Source organism: Labrus bergylta, chromosome 14 (genome assembly GCF_963930695.1).
Source record: "Labrus bergylta chromosome 14, fLabBer1.1, whole genome shotgun sequence".
NCBI lineage: Eukaryota > Metazoa > Chordata > Actinopteri > Labriformes > Labridae > Labrus > Labrus bergylta.
This window is the reverse complement of record NC_089208.1, coordinates 17,118,464-17,136,150: the sequence shown is the minus strand read 5'-3', so window position 1 is coordinate 17,136,150 and position 17,687 is coordinate 17,118,464. Positions and strand designations below refer to the sequence as shown.

The 17,687-nt window shown below is 39.9% G+C and overlaps 2 protein-coding genes across 4 annotated transcripts in view; one reads left to right on the top strand and one right to left on the bottom strand.

The window, feature by feature from the left end:
* Positions 1 to 4,122: 4,122 nt before the first annotated feature.
* Positions 4,123 to 11,625, bottom strand: smyd4 (SET and MYND domain containing 4). 3 transcript variants are annotated; one of them, XM_020644086.3, is made up of 10 exons: positions 11,493 to 11,625; positions 10,149 to 10,293; positions 9,155 to 9,244; positions 7,439 to 8,420; positions 6,308 to 6,574; positions 5,672 to 5,874; positions 5,394 to 5,541; positions 5,184 to 5,300; positions 4,581 to 4,704; positions 4,123 to 4,379 (listed from the first exon to the last, which is right to left on the bottom strand). In XM_020644086.3, exons 2-10 carry the CDS (start codon positions 10,272 to 10,274, stop codon positions 4,256 to 4,258), a joined length of 2,181 nt encoding a protein of 726 aa, XP_020499742.2. In that variant the 5' UTR covers positions 10,275 to 10,293; positions 11,493 to 11,625; the 3' UTR covers positions 4,123 to 4,255. The 3 variants fall into 3 exon arrangements, with proteins under 3 accessions (XP_020499742.2, XP_020499740.2, XP_020499739.2); XM_020644084.3 differs by having other exon boundaries at positions 5,394 to 5,499; positions 10,881 to 11,517; XM_020644083.3 differs by having other exon boundaries at positions 10,881 to 11,515.
* Positions 11,369 to 17,687, top strand: part of LOC109991731 (replication protein A 70 kDa DNA-binding subunit) — a 41,665-nt gene continuing 35,346 nt past the window's right edge. The window contains exons 1-6 of the mRNA XM_020644087.3: positions 11,369 to 11,508; positions 12,004 to 12,051; positions 12,552 to 12,630; positions 12,745 to 12,853; positions 12,948 to 13,039; positions 13,130 to 13,222. Coding sequence (XP_020499743.1) covers positions 11,476 to 11,508; positions 12,004 to 12,051; positions 12,552 to 12,630; positions 12,745 to 12,853; positions 12,948 to 13,039; positions 13,130 to 13,222 — 454 coding nt within the window. The 5' untranslated portion in view covers positions 11,369 to 11,475. The remainder of the gene's footprint in view (positions 11,509 to 12,003; positions 12,052 to 12,551; positions 12,631 to 12,744; positions 12,854 to 12,947; positions 13,040 to 13,129; positions 13,223 to 17,687) is intronic.

The following is a 17,687-nucleotide window of genomic DNA, read 5'->3' as shown; positions in this document are numbered from 1 at the left end:
ACCAGCCCTCAAACACATAGATCGTGACTCTCGCTCCCTTTCGCTCTCTTTCTAATTATGATTTGGATGTTGAAATAGTAGCCTGCAAGCGCAAGCCTACAAAAACCCATTACTGTTTTAATTCTGCTCCAACAGACATCAAGAACATCCAGGTCTTTCCTGTTTTAAACATACTTAAAATTCAGTTTTTTGGCGACTATTATTTACTGTCGGTCCTTTCCATTAGAGCGGGTAATAGCCTTGCCTGTATAAGAAAGTGATGGGGATTTTATTTTTACATGAGCACCAGCCGCATTACCAACGTCTGCATCATGTATCAGATGTCTTCCGTTGTGGAAAAAGAGGCTGAAATACAGAGCATGGAGGAGATGGACTAAAGAACCATATCGGCCTAAAAGCAGAGGCAGACATCGGAGAGTTTGAGGGGGTCACTGTTCTCAGAGTGAGGGGCTCATGTAACGAGGTATGAGGATGGAAGGGAGTGAGCTAGAGAGATGTTCTGATATGTTTAAGACCCTCCAAGTGGGGTTGCATGGGGAAATTTGAAGTGCAGGTTGATGGATAAGTGATGAAAAGAAGGTCACTGAATCTAAGAGAAAATGTGACACCAAAAAAAGGAAGCCAAAACTATCAAGGCTGCAAACATTTGAAGCTTTAAATTGAACATTTTTTGTATAGAAGCATTGCTAAATTTTAGTTTTAATTTAGAGTTGGCTTTCAATCGATAGTAATTGATGTTATTGGTACAGTTTTGAATCATTACCAAAGTTATCTCAGCAGACTTTACATAAAGAGCAGGTCTCGATTGCACCCTTTTAAAACATTTACAGAGATCCGACATTACACCATCATGAGCAAGCACTTTGCAGCAGTGGCAAGGAACAACTTCCTTTTAAAAAAAAATCCAAATGACATCATCCTCTGCTTCAGACTTTAAGGTGGCATGTGGCAAGGACTATTGAAAGGTTGCCATTAAATGTTGTACAGACTTTCATGAATGCCATAGGATGGATCTTTTTGACCATTTGGTTCACACATTGATAGCTGTTGTTAGCTTTAATGATCCCTTACTGATACTCTGCTTCTAGCCAATTTATGGGTTTAAATGTTGGGCTGTCTTTGTATATGAATTCATGCATTAAGTTCCTTTGCATTGAAGACAAAGCACCTCAAACAAAACTTCTCAGATTTACCATGACAACAACTTGTTTACCAAGTGCTTAAAATGAATGTCATCTGTAGGCTTCACAGTAAGCGTGTGGATTTTTTGCACCTTCACAGTGTGGGTCAGAGGTCATTGTTATGGTTACAGCAGTGTGTATAATTCATGCACTTATAACATTGTTGACCAGCAACTTACAGGGGACACGTTGACTCAGGCAAACCCAGCTGTTTGTAACTCTGTCGGTCTGAGTTACAGATATTGACGCAGGCCTTGTTACAGAATACACACGCGACAGCTTTCTGTTTGTGGTCTGGCCGATTTTGATTGCATTATGTATAGCAAGACATCTGATAAGCCAGGGATCAGGGCGCCTGGAAATGGCATTGGACAGTCAAATGTGGAGCCTGTGATCTGATACTGCAGCAGAGAGGGCATGTCTGCAGACTTATTCATGCTGGCTGTGTTTCTCTTTCTCATTCCACATTTCCCTCCCTGCCTCCCAGTATTTGTTTGTCGGTGCTTTTCCTTTTGAACGTGTGCTCACATTTTATCCCTGAGCTCTCCGACTGATGTAGTAGCACGCATGGCCTTGCTTACAAAAAAGAGAGGAAAAGGAAAACAAGCAAACAAAAGACAACGTGAATGTGGTGTGTGTGATTTTAGGTTTTAAGATGTCATCAATTTTTTTTTAAGATGTCATCAATTTTTTTCTTGGGAGTGCAAATCAGTGTGTTGAGCGAGGAATATTATTATTCTTTAATGAATGAGTGCAGCTTCATTAGCTCTATTACTCAAATGACAGCTATGCTTACGCTGGCACTACTTTTGCGGTGTTAAGATGTCTTTTTAAGCAACGTTATCTCTGGCTCAACATTTTCAGTTTTTAAGCTGCATCAGTGACTCTCAGTGTTAGAAGTCATTATCTAACATGTTATGGTAACATTGTGTTGATATAAAGTGGCTCATTAGAGGAAAAACTGCATAAATAGGAAGCGCTTATTTAAAAAAAAAAAGGGGATTTGAACAGGGAGTGGAGTTTATATGAATTTAAAAATGTATTTTTTGCTACAGACTGTTCATGAGTGTGATAAAGTAAATTCTCTTATTTATGTTGTGTTAAGTAAATTATCTTTTTGGTACAGAAAATATTTTTTAGGTTACTTTTAGTATATATATTATCTTAGTTTGTCTACTGGCCAAGCATGTCGCATGAAGTGATTGCTAATTTGACAAGTGGCCAAACGGACTATGAATGGAACTGGCGCGCTCACTGTGTGTCGGGTAATGTTGGGTCATACTAGGTGTGCTTTATTAAACAACAGTGGACCAGTTTATCTCCATTTGGTAGTGGAGTGGTCTCTGAAGCGTTTATAGGCACACTTGTGTGGTAGAGGTTAAGGTGGAATGTTAAGACGCGTTTCAGCCTAATGGCCTTCTTCAGGGCATTAACATAGTTCAAAGCAGCGAGTACGGACATCTCCTCTGAATGATATGAATGGAAATAAAATAAACTTAGCATTGTATCAGTAAACAGAAAACAAATAAATGTCTTTTTCTTTTTTCCACTCTGGTGTTATTGAATCATTTTGTTAAACTGTGAGCTTAAAAAGAGTGTGTCAACTTTTTTGGCACATCTCAGTTACACTGTAATGATCAATACATTATAAAAACACACTTTTTGTGATGATCAGTTAAAATCTTAAGTCAGGATTTTTGCAAAGTGGATAAGTATTGAATGTTTCCAGGTTCTCAATTGTATCAAAACAATAGTAGATTCATGGTTTGAAATGTTGGTTAAGTAAAAGAAGACATTAACTCTCTTATTTAGGGCATCTTAAACTGTTTTTCAGAATCACAAGTACTTTAATAATCCCAGGGGGAAATTAGGGTTTGATGTTTTAAAGACCAAATGATTTATTAGGGAAATAAGCAGGAGATACTAAAAATATTTTTGAGTGACAACCCTGAACACTGTGTTCTTTGGTTTCCTAAAAGACGTAATGGCATTCTTACGACTCTCAACTGGGCCTTTACTTAATGACTTAATAGATGTTTTTGCTTTATTTGGTCCCGTGCTTGTGGCAATTTTAACTCGGCAATAATCAGCAGTAGCTTTTCCTTGCAGGACATTTTAAGTCACCTTCACACGTCTCCTCAGCTTATTTCACCAGCTGCCTCTCTTTGAGTTTTTTGTCTTGACCTTGACTTCCTGTAAGTACCCATCCACATCTTTGGGACTGGCTGCCCTCCAGATACCGATGATGTGTAGCTATCAGATGTCACAGGAGTTCCAGCTGTGGTTTGAGATGTTATTGTCTTTGCTCAACATGGGGTCCCGCTCATCTCCGGAAAACCAATGATCCACTACATCAGATTTCACAGCATCAACATCTTATTCTGTTTATGTCGCATGGACGCTTTTATCCCTACTCATTTAGGGGGTTCTTGATTGATTCAATGTTGAAAGGGGAGAAAAAACAAACATTTTGCAGCTCCATGGATTTTTAAGTTGAAGATATACAGGTCTTGGCAGATATGGACTGTAGGTTCAAGAGTCAGAGTTACATCCTGCTTTCCTGCCTTTCAAGCATGAAATTGAATTCGTCAGTGGATAACTGCTGCCACCTAAAGGTCAGGGGGGTACCTGTATGTGTGTGCAGTAGCTGAGGCTATTTGTAGATTAAATAGATGGATGTATTAATTTGCTACAGTGTAAATCAGTTTTTAATCACAGTCATACAGAAAACACTCACTTACAGCAATTTCACAACCGAGGAGTACAGGCAACCTAGAAGCACCTGATGGATACGTTGACTCATACTGTGAGACTGCAACTGAAGCATGAAATTGAAATTATTGATGGATACATTCTGACACCAAGAGGTCAGAGAGCCACGGACAACTGCATTTAAACCTGTGGACATGTTTGTAGAAACACACACACACACACCTGCATGTTGCCTCTATTACAGAATTCATTGGATATCAGTATAGAGCCTCAACACAGGTACAGCCAAAAAAAAACAGTGCATTTCACAGATGTAAATACATTTCACTCAGTGAAAAACAGAATTATTCGCAAAGATTAGACTACCCTCGTAGACAGCCCTCCATGTCTTCTAGCTCCTGTAATTCATGACAGTGAGGGCCAAAATGTAGGCAGAGGAGCCGCCTGACCTTGGGAAAGACGGCGAGCGCTGGCCCTCGGGCTCCACTGCGAGGACGAGAGGAGAAAGACAACAGGGCTGTTATTTCTACTTTAAATGGTTATTTGGATCCCCATTAGCCACCACCTAAGTAGCAACTACTCTTCCTGGGGTCCACTCAAATTTCAAGATGATAAAACGCTACGACTTGGAATTTGAAAACAGCACGCCATTAAAAAAATGCCCATACTGTCACAACTTCTACTCACCCATTGAAGTGGAGCTGAGCTAATTTGAAGAGCTGTCGACCCAGTTCAATACTGTCTTCTCCGTACTGGGAGCTAATAGCTACAGTGCTTCGCTCCAGATGGGAGGCTGCTTTGTTCCAGTCACCTGCAGGATCAGCAAAAAGGAACCTCACAATAAGAAGGCAGAGGAGCTAAAGGTCAGGGTGATTGATTTGACACCCCAGGGTGTCTGATAAGTCTGTTATTGTTTTTATGGCTCTAGCTACAAATCTGAGTGAGCCACTTTAAGCACTTAATTAAAATATGTAAGGCCTAACATTTCCAGTGTGCACTTGCATTTAAGAACCACACATTTTCTAGAGCCAAACATTGTCACGCAATACGGCATTTTAAAATAAACAAGTCAGCAATGTTTTTTAGCACATAACAAAAAAGGAAAGCCATCATCCTCAAGAATATTATTCTGTTACAAAACCACCAACATGAAAGTCTGGGTTAGCACTATCTTCTGCTTCTGTGGTGACAAATCTATGAATATTGATGTGCATCCTTTCATTAAGCATGGTTATGCACTTCAACAATTATTTGACATGTCAATTGTTTGGGTGGGATTGTCACACTCACCCATTGTAGCATACGCTCTGGCTGCAGCATCTTCCAGCTGCCCCTGTAGTGGGTGTGTCTCGGCAAGGATCAGTCCAGACTGAGACAGAGTCTTCTTCAGCAGCTTCAGAGCTTCATCTGAGGGAGAGGGCAGAGCAGAAGAAGATGGAGATGTAACATAGCTCATCACGAGTAATACAAAAAACTGTGCATCCATATATCCACAACTACCTGGCCTATCTCGCTCCATGAGGTCTACAGCTCTCTCCTGGTCAACCTGGATCTCCTGCAGCCTGCGACTCACTTCAGATGAAGAAACATGATGGCCACAGGATGACTGTGAACACATAAATCCTTTTCCTTTGTCATCTTCGCTTTTCTGAAAATCAAAAGAAAGCGGTCTTAAACGATAAAGATAAAGCTATCAACTGTATGAGGTAAATCTGGAAAGAGCAATCATGGACCCAAATGTGCAGCAAAAAAAACAAAAAACACAAAAGAATACCTACTTTGAGGGATCCTTTGCACTTGCCACAAAGGAGTCTAGACTGTTGCAAACTTTCTCCATCACCTGACCGTTGCTGTCTGCCCTCCGTGCCTTCTTCTTCCTTCCCCTGCTGCAGAGTGCAGGCCTCACACCGACACGAGAAATAGTACTGCTCCTGCAGGAGGCGCTGCCGTTCTTTGGTCCCCAACCTACTGCTGTGAGGACCTGAAGGAGGGGGAGGACGTAGTAAAAACTTAACAGTACATATTTTAACCATTTACAGGAAAAAAAAATCCCAAAAAAGGGAACTTTCTAACAGTATCAAAAAAACAGCAACTCAGTGATCTTTTTTTGAATTGAACATTTGACATACTAGTAATTTAATCATTGTCCTTTACTTTCTTTTTAATAAATCCTTCCTGCTTTAAGGTAAATATCTATTATACATTTTAATGGTATTAAGAGTGCAACATATACTTGGCAACATAATTAATATTGTAAAGCTGGTTAATGCTGGTTAATGTTGTGTCTGTACCCTAACAGCATTTATTATCTACATTACACTGCAGAGTTCTGGTCTATGCATCCCTTTATTTAAAACTCTGTCAGCACTCTAAGGATACTTTTGCACTCATTGGAAAGTGGCCGTTTTTCTCACCATAGCAGTGCAGGATCTCCTGTCCAGCGTTGATAACTTTAGCTGCTCTGACAGTTGCAGCGATCCCATTTGAGGTGCTTCTGTGTTCAGCTACTCCTCCACTTAAGTCTGCAGACAGATCTGGTCCAGAGGGATCAGTACTGGTCCCAGTGCTGAACACCAGGCTGGTGTTGGGACAGCAGGAGTGATTCAGGAGACTGAGAGTTGGGAATATTGCTGTAGCAATGCGGATTTCTCTGCTCGACTGCACCAGAGAGTTTGCTGAACCTGTGAGATGCAATGAGCGGAAAAAGCAGAAGGTTGTTTAGAGACTCGAGAGCATTCACGTGAAAGTGAAAAAAAAAAAACCAGAATGGATCACTTCACAGTAAGAAAAGGGATAACAGCAAAAATCTGAAAACAAAACAGAAAAAGGCCTTCGGCTTCCCAAATATTTACATTTCTTCTTTCCTTTTTTTTAGTATGAAAATGAACTGAATCACTATGTAACTTGACTGACATCACTGCAAATGTGACTTACTTCTTGACAGTGAGGACTCAAGATGACTGATTATTATTTATTATTATTTTTTATTTGGTTCTTGATCTATTATCCTTTTATAGGTGAGGAATATATTGTTAGTTAAGGACCTCCATCACAGAAAGATTTTCCTTTTGTAAAGATTTTTTAAAAGATATGACAGTGGATAGAATCAGAGACCGAGGAGCTCCAGCCGGGTCGGATTTGGACCCGGGTGGACTACATGGAGGACTATGGCCTCCGTACATGGGGCATCCACAATAACCACCCCTAGTTTTTAAGTGCATGCTTATGTAAATGTGTTCATGAAAAATAGAATAAAGAAAAAATCATAACTGCAATAATATCTGCAAGTGCCTTTCCAAAATGAAAAATGGGAATTTATTTGTATTTCTATCATCCATGCTTTATGAGTCATTGTTGGTTGTGTCATCCATCTTTTTTTTTTATAATGATTCACTGAAGCACTTCATTGTAAAACTGTCGAATGAAAAGAGGGAATAAACTGCTTCCATGGTCAAGACATTGAGACAAAATTTGACCTCTCACTGTAGAAAAGAGCTCACATTGCAGAGAGTTAATAACACTTGTGAAATCTGTCTGAGATCCACCTGTATCTTGCATCGTGCAGACAGCCTGGGCGTTACACCTCAGCTGCAGGGTGTGCCTCAGAACTGCACTTCCCAGAAGCCACAGCTCGGAGCTCCAGTCGTCCCCTTCTCTCTCCTCGTCTTGTGATTTGCCGTTTGCCCCTGACGGTCTGCTGAGGTGCCAAGATGCAGGGGGAGGTCCGGCCTCTCTGAGCCTTTGATGAAGCGTTGCCGCAGTAACCGCACACAAGAAGCGAACACCAGGGCTGTGGCGATTTAGATGGTGCAATAAGTGAAACACACTCAGGTAAGAGTCACCGTGGTGTGAAAAAGAGGGATCGGGTTGATTTACACAGCTGGGTTTTGGCTTTTTATGCTGGTCTCTGATTGGTTCCCTGGCAATCTGGACGTTTTTTAACCCCGCCTTTAGCGTCACCCTCAGAGCCAGCTGTGACATCACGCCCGTCACCATCAGCTCTGCTCCCAGCGGACACTCCCAGCGGTGATGTTCGTCCCAGGCGTTCCGCTGACAGGACGTGGAGCAGTATCGACTGTAGCTACAGCCCTCACACGGCACAGGACATGACGTCTCATTCAAACACCTGTGACAACGTCTGTGCTCCGTCCCAAACAACACTCCTCTCTGTGTGTCCGTCCCTTTCACCGCCTCCATCCCTGGTATAAGGACACAGCTGTATGGCCTGTCATTAAGGAGCTCCTCCCCTGCTGCTATTCTCTCCAGAGCCACCAGGTGTCGGCCTTTCTCTTCGCTGAAGTGAACAGCAGCTTGAGGAATAATCCCAGATTTTAGGAGCCCAGCAGATGCTTTTTTTAGTCTGTCTGGATTTTTATGATTCTCTGCGGCAGCCCCGGGATGATCCTCTTTTGCCTTTTCAACCACAGAGAGGTGTTTGAGGCACTGTGTGCGACGCTCCTCGAGTTTGTGTGAAAGATGAGCGGGATAACCATTCTTCACAGCTCTGTCTATGTCTTCAAGTGATTCCTGTTGAAATAGGATGAAACACAAGAGTGTGAGCCTCATCAAAACTCACGATTACACCCGTACCATTATTCACAAATGTCCTACGGGTTTGCATAGCATGAGAGCGTCTCTGCCCTTTAAAATGAATAACCACAGGAGTGGGAAGTTTTCAGGGTATAACCTTCGAAGAAATCGGATAACAAAACAGATGTCTTAAGCTTTGATTAGAAAGTTACAGCTCAAATGATGCTTAGTTCCTGATAAAGAGATGAGTCCTGGTTTCAGAAACACATCTACAATGATCTCTCTATGATAAGTCATGGGGTTCTGTAAAAACTTAACAATGATGGATGGATGTCCTCAGAGTGAAGGCTGCTCTCTGACCACAAGTCTGATTGAGGTCAAAGCTAAATAACTATCTCTGAATCATATATTACCAGGAAGGTGCAGTGAAGATACAGATGAGAAGGTTAAGGTATTTTTGTTTTTGGCTAATTCTTTGATCACAGTCTGTTATAGGCAGCATAATGAAAAGAGGGTACTGTGTACATATAATTTAAAAAATCATGATCATTTCCTCTGCAGTGAGGCTGCTGTTCAAATGGATCACACAATGATGACACAATCTGCTCATCATCTGCAGACCCATTTTTTAGTGAACAAATAAGCAGCAGAACCAGTTTAAACAGGTTTTAATGACAGCACAAGAACAACACTGCCTCATTATTTAATAGCTGAAGATGGAGCCAGCTCACCTGGTAGTGCTGCAGATGGTAGAGCGCAGCAGAGCGGTTGGCATAGCACAGAGACAGCTGCTCCGAACTTTGGGGAGCGAAGCATATGCCCTGTCGTGACAGAGATAGAGAAGTTTGATGTTGATGCATATTAATCAGGACTGGGAGGCATGCCATGTTTAAGGCTTACCGCTCACAAATGCAGTTGAACCCTAATGTCCATTAAAAAGAACATTCAAATAAAAAATTATTTGTTTATATTTACTGTAAAATCTGTTTTTGACCAGTCTAGGGAGATAGCATTTTCTGGAGGCCAACCTATACAGGATCTTTTTTTTAGAACATGGCTATGACAATATCAGAAGGGAAAACATGACAGACCACTAATATATATATATATATATATATATGATGATCATTAAATCATTATATCTTCAATAAAAAATAGACCTTGTCTGTGAATTGTTAGATGATTTGCATTGATACAACTAACAAAGGTAATCAAGAGGCAACTTTCTTAAACAAACAACTTTATAAGTTAAGAAATGAAGAAGTGCATGGATATCCGAATGGAACTAAACAATTACAATTGTTCTGACAAAAGAATCCACGTTTCATGACAGCCCCATAAAATACATTTTATCTCAGTCTGTAAAATATGTTTTTCCTGAGATTGTCAAAATTACATTTGCACATATTACATGATATCATGTGAAAACATCACTGGGGGTTTTTACAAAGGCATTTTGGTAAGAACAAGTGTGTAGGCAATAGCATATATAAAGCTATTATTATTTATGGTCATTTATTTTTTTTAAAGTGATGTATCACTGTTTTTTAAGTGTGGGTCCTGGGAGGGCTAAGCTTTTGTTAGATACAAGTACAAAGGGAACCTTCCAAGGAAAAGGGGTTGGGAACCACTGATTTAAACTTTATATTTGATTGGATGGGGGTCTAACGAAGAGGATTAAGGGTTACGTTTCTGTTCATACAACATGAATCATTGATACCTTACCTGTGAGTAGTGCAGAGCAGCAGCCGTGTAGTCTCTGGTTTTGAAGCTAGAGTTGCCTTTCTCCCTCCATTTGGCCGCCTGCTCTGTGTCCTTGAGTACAGGATTTCCTGCTGAGATTGACTGCATAAAGTCCAGATCATCTTGGCTATAAAACAGAAAATGGAGACAATTGTATATTACAGGGAATGTTTCTCTTTTAAAAAAAAAAAATACACTGATTCAAAATCTTCCCCAACAGAAGAATAGTTTGCTTTTATGGTTGAAAGTGATATTGTTAATGTGCAAAAAAAAAAAAACGTGGTAATAATACAAATAGATAATAATCTGATCCAAAACAAAGTGCTTCACAGAGGTAGGAATATGAAACAGATGTAAAAAGTGTTTAAAAAACAAAATTATTAACAGATTCAAACTTTTTTTTACAGGGTAAAACGAGAAGAAGGAGGGAATGCCACTGACATGGAATACAAACAAAAATGAATGGGTATAGATGGGTAATAATCTTAACATGTTTACACATTGTGCAAAGTTCAATAAGTAGCCAACAATGCTCAATGTAAACAATTACTCTGCAATATGAGACATGTGAGGAAATGGATGAATATGATTCAACCACCAAACATTGCTCATTGACCTCATGACTTTGAGTTTGAAAATGAACTACAGGTATGTGTATCACCTGAGCAGAATGAGTTCTACTCTTCATTTTAGAAGTTTTTGCTAGCTACTCACGTTGTCAGAGTAAGGGCGTATTTAAAAACATCATCTATCTCAGTCTGGGATATAAAATGTTCCTTTCGCTCCGGGTCGAGTCCGGTCCATTTCTGGGCGACATGGTCTTGCCATTGCATGCATGGAAGATCCATCATGAACTACAAACGAAGCAAAATGTGGACCGTAGTTCTTGTGAGTATGTTCTGTGTTGCACACACGCCTGTTCCATGCAGCGTGAACACTGTTGTAAAGCGCGCACGAATCGCAGAAGAGCTTCCGGTGTAGCGCCTTCAAAATAAATCCGTTACTGTCCTGGAAAAACCAAGAAACAACCTTCACCAATTACATTTAATATATAAATTACGCTCGTATATCTTCAAATACGACAATACCAAAGTTTGTGGGAGTGTGTTGCGCTTTCGCGCCGATAAATATCTCCCACTGTTTGAGGCAAATTGTGCCACATCCGGCGTGGATCGCGTCACTTGACCATACTTCTTGTGCCTGCAAAATGTAGAGTTCTCGCGATAAGTCAAATACTTAAAACGTAGCTCCACCAAAGGAAAGCGAAGAGGTGTGCTGGCTTCAGCGACCACTTTTTTTTGCACGAGAAATGACTGTAAAACTTACTCCTGGGTCAATACAAGTAAGCCTCGTTAGGAATTTATCAAAGTAATTCGTTTTGACTCGGTCTCTCAAGGCTGGTTTGTTGGTGATGTGGCTCCATTAGCTGCGGGTGGTAGCAAAATGGGCTACAGCGATTTAGTGTCACAGACGCCTTCGTCATCAAATTGTTTATCGTTTTACACTGTGATAGGACGCGTCTGTACTTTTATGATGGAATACACAGGGTTGTTTATTAACTCGAATAATAAAACTGAATAATGCATTTTGTGGTCAGACAGGGTGTCACCTCACCGAGGCTTACTACCCAAAAAATAGTGATCCATAATTGTAACCATCAAACACCATCTGGTTTTGTTTTTCAGTAATACACTTGTTAGTGGTGGTCAAAAAAAAAGGAATTCTACACGTATATTCCTCCAACTTGTATAACTATGTCATATTGTAAAGGGAATGTACAGGGTGGGAAGTGGGAGGAGATGATAATAATAACAACAACACGTGTGTTATTGTTTAGGCCCTGATCAAAGGCATTGAGCTGTCCAATCCTGTTCTGCAGCTGCTGGTGAGTAATTTCATCTGTCCACAGTCCATTAACATAGTATGAGTACCTTTTAGTTTCAGAAGCTGCTTATGGATAAAATAACCGGTTTGGACCCATGCAGTGAATCCAAATAGAGACATTTGATGGGGTGCTTCATCTCAGTGATGTTGAAATCAAGTATCTTAATTAAAGCAGTCAGGAATTCACAAAATCTTTGGATGAGTTACTTTATGATTGGTGATTTGATGTTACTTTAAATATCCTTTAAAAGCTGTTTTAATGGATTCAAAATTATCTTTATAATATAGTTAAAGCGTTTCCGGGATCACATTTTTGCACCTCACTGAAAATTAGAATTGAAACTTGTTTACCTTATCTGTGTGCGCATTAACAAATGTTTTCAGGTTTCCGCATCGTGCTTCAATACCAAGTGAAGATTCAGGTGGAACTGCAGATACATTTGAAAACAAACTATTTGTTGCACTGCTTGTAAAAGCCTCTCCTCCTTCTTGGTTTTTCAGAAAATGCGAATGGTCAGTAATACCTCTGGTCCGCCTAGGTTCCGGCTCATGATGAGCGACAGTCGGCACTCGTACGCTTGTAAGTATCTCCCGGATACCAGAAACCTGTAGGACCATGAGTTTGGTTCACCAAGGATACGCATGCTTTCTTCTTCGTTCATTTCTGAATCGATGAATATGTTTTTGTGTTCAGCTTTCCTGCTAGCGACACAGTTAAACCATCTGCCAGAGGAGAACCTCCTGGAACCAAACTGCGTGTGTAAGGTGAAGAAGGCTGTCCGCAACACAATGTCAGATGGCCGGTATGTTTTTCATTCTTTCTCTCACTTGTCTTTCCTCCATCCCCCTTCTTTTCTGTTTGTGTAAACTTCATAATATCGTCTTACCCTCTCCCAGATTTGTGTTAGTCGTGGTGGACATGGAGATATTGCATTCTGCAGAGGAAGTAGGAGGGAAGATTGGCAATCCCATTCCATATAATACAGATGGTATGCCTCTTTTAAAATGTGCATGCAAGATGTGAGAAATAGTAATAAAGAGACTCTGTAAATCCCTCATGTTGTTTGTTTAATCTGCAGGTATGACGTCACCTCAGCAGGATCCGGACTCTTCTGTCTCAGCTTCCCCCCCACCTGCTGCAGTACCTGGACCGTCCTATAGGAACAACAGCAGTAAGTAATGTATTTTGTTATATGATTTCATATTGATGTGTGTGAGTCCCTAATATCTCCCTTTGATTTTTTTTTCCTCAAAAATTGTGCGTTAGCCAGGGAATATTTAACAAGGTTTTTTTTGTTGGCTGTTTAATGAAGTGTCACAGAATGTATTAATTTTCATAAATTAGTAAAAACAATGAAACATAAATCCAAATATTGTTTTATCTTCTCAAACAATGTTTATGTATCTATTTTGCAAATGAGCTCTTTTTAAGTTATTCTCCTCTTTGTCATTACAAATACATCAAAATTGGACAGTTATGTTAGCGTAATTATAGAAAGTTTACTTTTTCATTCCAAATTTGTTTTTAAATAGGAAAAAATTGACATTGTCTTCCTTGTTTTTCAGTCATTTACAAGGAAAAAACGTTTTTAAGGTTGTCTTATTTTCAGCACCAGTGATACTGATAGTTTCCAACTTGAATAAAATAAGCATAAACAAACTAATGTGTGTTTCTCCTCAAGCACTAATTGATATTTGCGCTGACATTTAGTTATTGCAACAGTTAAAAAAAGCTAAACCTTTGCTTAAACATGAACAGCTTAGCAGCCTGTGGCAGATAAAATACAACACAGTTTACACACATTTAAGGTTGTATTTTTTTGAGTGTTTTCACTACAGAACCAAAAATATGTGTGTATTCTTTCCTCATGTCATGCAGGGCAGAGTTGTCTGACTACATTTTTCTTGAACAAATCAAACGAAGCCCTGCAGCTCTCCTTTCATTGATATGTCATATTAAGTCGATCGATACTAGTTACTGTATTTGCTGAGCAGATCGCAGTCATTAACCTGATTAATACCAAATTATGATACCTAAAGATAGATGTTAAGAGTGCTCAACCAGAATTTAGTTTTGGCAACATACTGTTACTGAAAAAAATTTAAAAAATATATGTATATATATGATGTTAGTTCTCAGAAGGGAGTTAACACTATATTAACGATAACAATAACAGGATCCCAGGTTTGAAAGTAGGATTTATTTTCAAGATCCGGATATTTAAGTCAGTTAAATAGTTATTTTAAGTCATCATGGACTTTGTAGATTAGGAGTTTCTCAGTTTGTGTGTCTTTTAATTTTTACGAACCCTCTGCCTTCTCAGGCTCATCCTTTAATTCCCAAAGTTATAAATCTGTTAGTATGCTATACTAACAGATTTATAACTTGTATGAATTATTATTGATCTAAATAAGTGTTTTGCATTGTGGTAAGATTTGATTGGCTGTTACAGAATGATCTAGTAGGAGCTGGTAAAATATCTCTTGGTTCTGGCCCAGTCATTGTAGTAAACATTTAAATAATTTACCATGCCTAATCTCACCAACAGAGGGAGCCCTTTACCTTTGAAGAGGGCTGATGAATGATTTGCAGTCCCCCTCTAAGGTTTTTCTCTTAGATACTGTTGTTTTGAAGCCAAAAATTTGGGACAAACGAACTCTTTGGTGTTTGGTTTTTCAATCTCATTTAGCGTACCACACTTTGAGCAGCACTATGGACTGAAAAGTAAATCCTGGTTTTCATTCCTTTGATGTTCCCAGAACTTCAGTGTTTGAAGCCTGTAGTCTTGAGTGTGGGTTAAGAACTAGATTAAAGGGGATAATAAGGCTCGGGGGGGTTTTCAGACATTATAAGGTAGCCACAAAGGTGGGCTAGATTAATGGGGTTCTGAGATTCTTTTATTATAAGTGCCATAATTCAATATGTCAGAGTGACCCCTTTTTTTTAAATTATATTTACTGCTCAGCTGTGCGCACTGAAAACTATGTTGTTGCCCGCTGGCCACTGTGGCTGTTACAGTCCATAACTCACATCTTTCAATGTTTTACCAGCGACCAGATTCTTAAAACAAAAGGACCTCCAAATGATTGTTGGTTTTCTGCCAGAATAGCCGGTGTCAGGTATCACTTCTAAAGTAGCCCCAGCTTTATTGAATCTGCTTTTATTAGCTTAGCCTTTGTTTCACCCAGTTGTTTTATTCCGCCGACTGCCCCCAGCATCCTCATCGATTTTGTTATGTGGCAGAAACATACCAACAGTCCTCCTCAGTGGAGGATGTAGGCATGTGGGTGGATAATGAGTGCTCGGTATATGTTGTGTGTTTGTGCATGTGTAGGTGTGTATCTGTATGTGCGTGTTGAGGCTGAGGGAGCTTGTGTGGGCCGATGGCTCCTCTAGTTCATGGCTTCACGAATATTGTGTTGTGGACTCTATCCCCTCGTAGTGATGCATAGATGAAGGAAGAGAGGGAGGGAAAGTCAACTCGTTAGACTCAGCAAAGATGATGGCGCTGCATTAAATAGTCCGTGCAACTCTGTCTGCGTTGTACCCTTTGAATCACGTCACCTCAGAGGTTTTGCCAGATACACAGAACCTTCTGCTCTGTTTAATTGTCTGGCTGATGAAACAGTCCTGCATTAAGCCCCCTGCTTTAAGTCTCAATGTGGTCTCTTACTAAAATGGTATGTTTCCTTGTTTATTAATATTTCTGTCACTTGAAATAGAAAAATCTGAAATCACAAATCCAGGTACTTGATAGTTTTGGGCTGAAAAAAATAATTTGTAGGCTGCCTGCATCTTTTCCTCCGGTCTTGGCTCCTCCCAGTTCCTGTAAGAGAAAATAAAGATGATGGAATTGTACCCACCAAAAAATTGGACATCTCCGCTTACTCCAGTGTAATTTACACGAGATGGTTCCTACTCGTGACCAAGCTGCAACCTCAAGTGTCGACATTATAAGGCACATGGCTGCCCTGGGTGACAGGCTGGCGTGTTGTCGATGTTTGTTTGGAGACTTGAGGCCCGCTTCAGCTTCTGCTCTTTGCTTGTTACTGGACTGACGGAAAGTTAGATAGAGACAGCATTTCAAAAATGGTGACCGCCATTGATTGGCTTCCAAAGTCAGATGGATGACGTCACTAATACTGTTACCAATACCAATGTTTATGGTGCGTTACATTTACCTCGGAACTGGGATCTCAGAGCTGGGATTGAAGTCACACCTGTGTTAACCACGTTCCAATTGCAAGTCGGACAAGCAACATGGCACGCCTCCAGGAGTACCTTTTGTTTTGTTAGCTAAAACCAGATGATGACAACACACTACGTGATAGTTAGAGTCTGAAAATAACAAGACAATGCTTTCATTGTTATTGATTTGATTATACAAAAAGAGGACTCAGCTGTAATAAACAAAATAGTTACAGCTTAAACGTTAATGTTGATGTACATAGCAGCCATGTTGGAGTTTAACTCAGACTACTGAAGTTGCTTAAAGTCGGAAATCCGACTTCAGGTGGGTGTTCCTGATGATGTATCAGACCGGCAATTCTGTATTTGCGACTTCAGAGATCAAATGGAACGCACCATTACACAGTCTATGCTTGTGACGCACGGTTTCTCTCGTATAATATGCAGAAATTATGATAATAGATGGTTTGAAGAGACCACCTGCTGCTAGTAGGAAACATAAATCTATTATTGTGTCAGAGAATGGAAGAAATAACTTTGAAGCACAAATACATGTGTAAGGGTGCTCAGAACAGGCTGTTTCTGTTTCTGTAGCTTTAAATGCAAATGAGCTGTGTAAGACCACGCCCCTCTAGAAAAACTTTGGTGGCTCAGGCTTCTTTTGAAAGCATTACCAATCGATTACATCGAGAAGGCAGACTCAGAGTGCAGAACAGACCCTGAGCTGTGGGAGTGTCACCAGCCTGACAGGGGGAGGGGTTACTGCCCTTTGTGATGTCATGAAGGGAAAATCTGCAAACAGACTGTTTGAGCACACATTTTCTGTAAAGTGGAGCAGGCAGAAGACAGAGAGGATGGACTTTTCTCATAATTTGGGGGTTCATAGACAGGCTAGAGACACATATTAGTGTTAAAAAAACATGGTTAAGTCTATTTTGCATAATATGTGACCTTTAACATTTTTGTGGTGAAGCAAATGAAAACATTTTTGAATGATTCTTGCCTTATTCTGACTTAACACTCATTTAATGATTTCCATAATGAACATATCTTAGCTACACCTGGAGGTATTTTTTTTTTACATCAGGTTTATTTTTTAGGATAGTTTGTTTGTTTGAGGGCATTTTATAGAACCTTCTTCAATGATCAAACGCAGAGACAGAAGTTCTCTGTTATTATTACCTCCTATAAATGATTGTGCTGAGACCTCCCTTGTGTTAATGTAGCCTGTGTATGCCTTTAGTTTATAGGGTAATTTATTATTTTAATTATTTTGAACATACAGATATATGTGTCTGTCTGTGCCACATTCACACTTTTATTCTGTGGGAGCGCTGATAGATTTTAACTCAACTTGTTGTTGGAGACAAACAACAGCCGGATGGTAATTGTAGATATTGTCTGGATCAACACGAGCGTCTGTTGGTGCTGTTATTGTTTTTCTATTG

Bases quoted from the DNA above. Each gene is read 5' to 3' on its own strand.
- smyd4 (XM_020644083.3), bottom strand. From the start codon at position 11,017: ATGATGGATCTTCCATGCATGCAATGGCAAGACCATGTCGCCCAGAAA. The intron at 10,294-10,880 runs GTGAGTAGCTAG...TCTGTTTTATAG, and splicing joins TACGCCCTTACTCTGACAAC to CCAAGATGATCTGGACTTTA. The intron at 5,875-6,307 runs GTGAGAAAAACG...CCCCTCCTTCAG, and splicing joins GGAGATCCTGCACTGCTATG to GTCCTCACAGCAGTAGGTTG.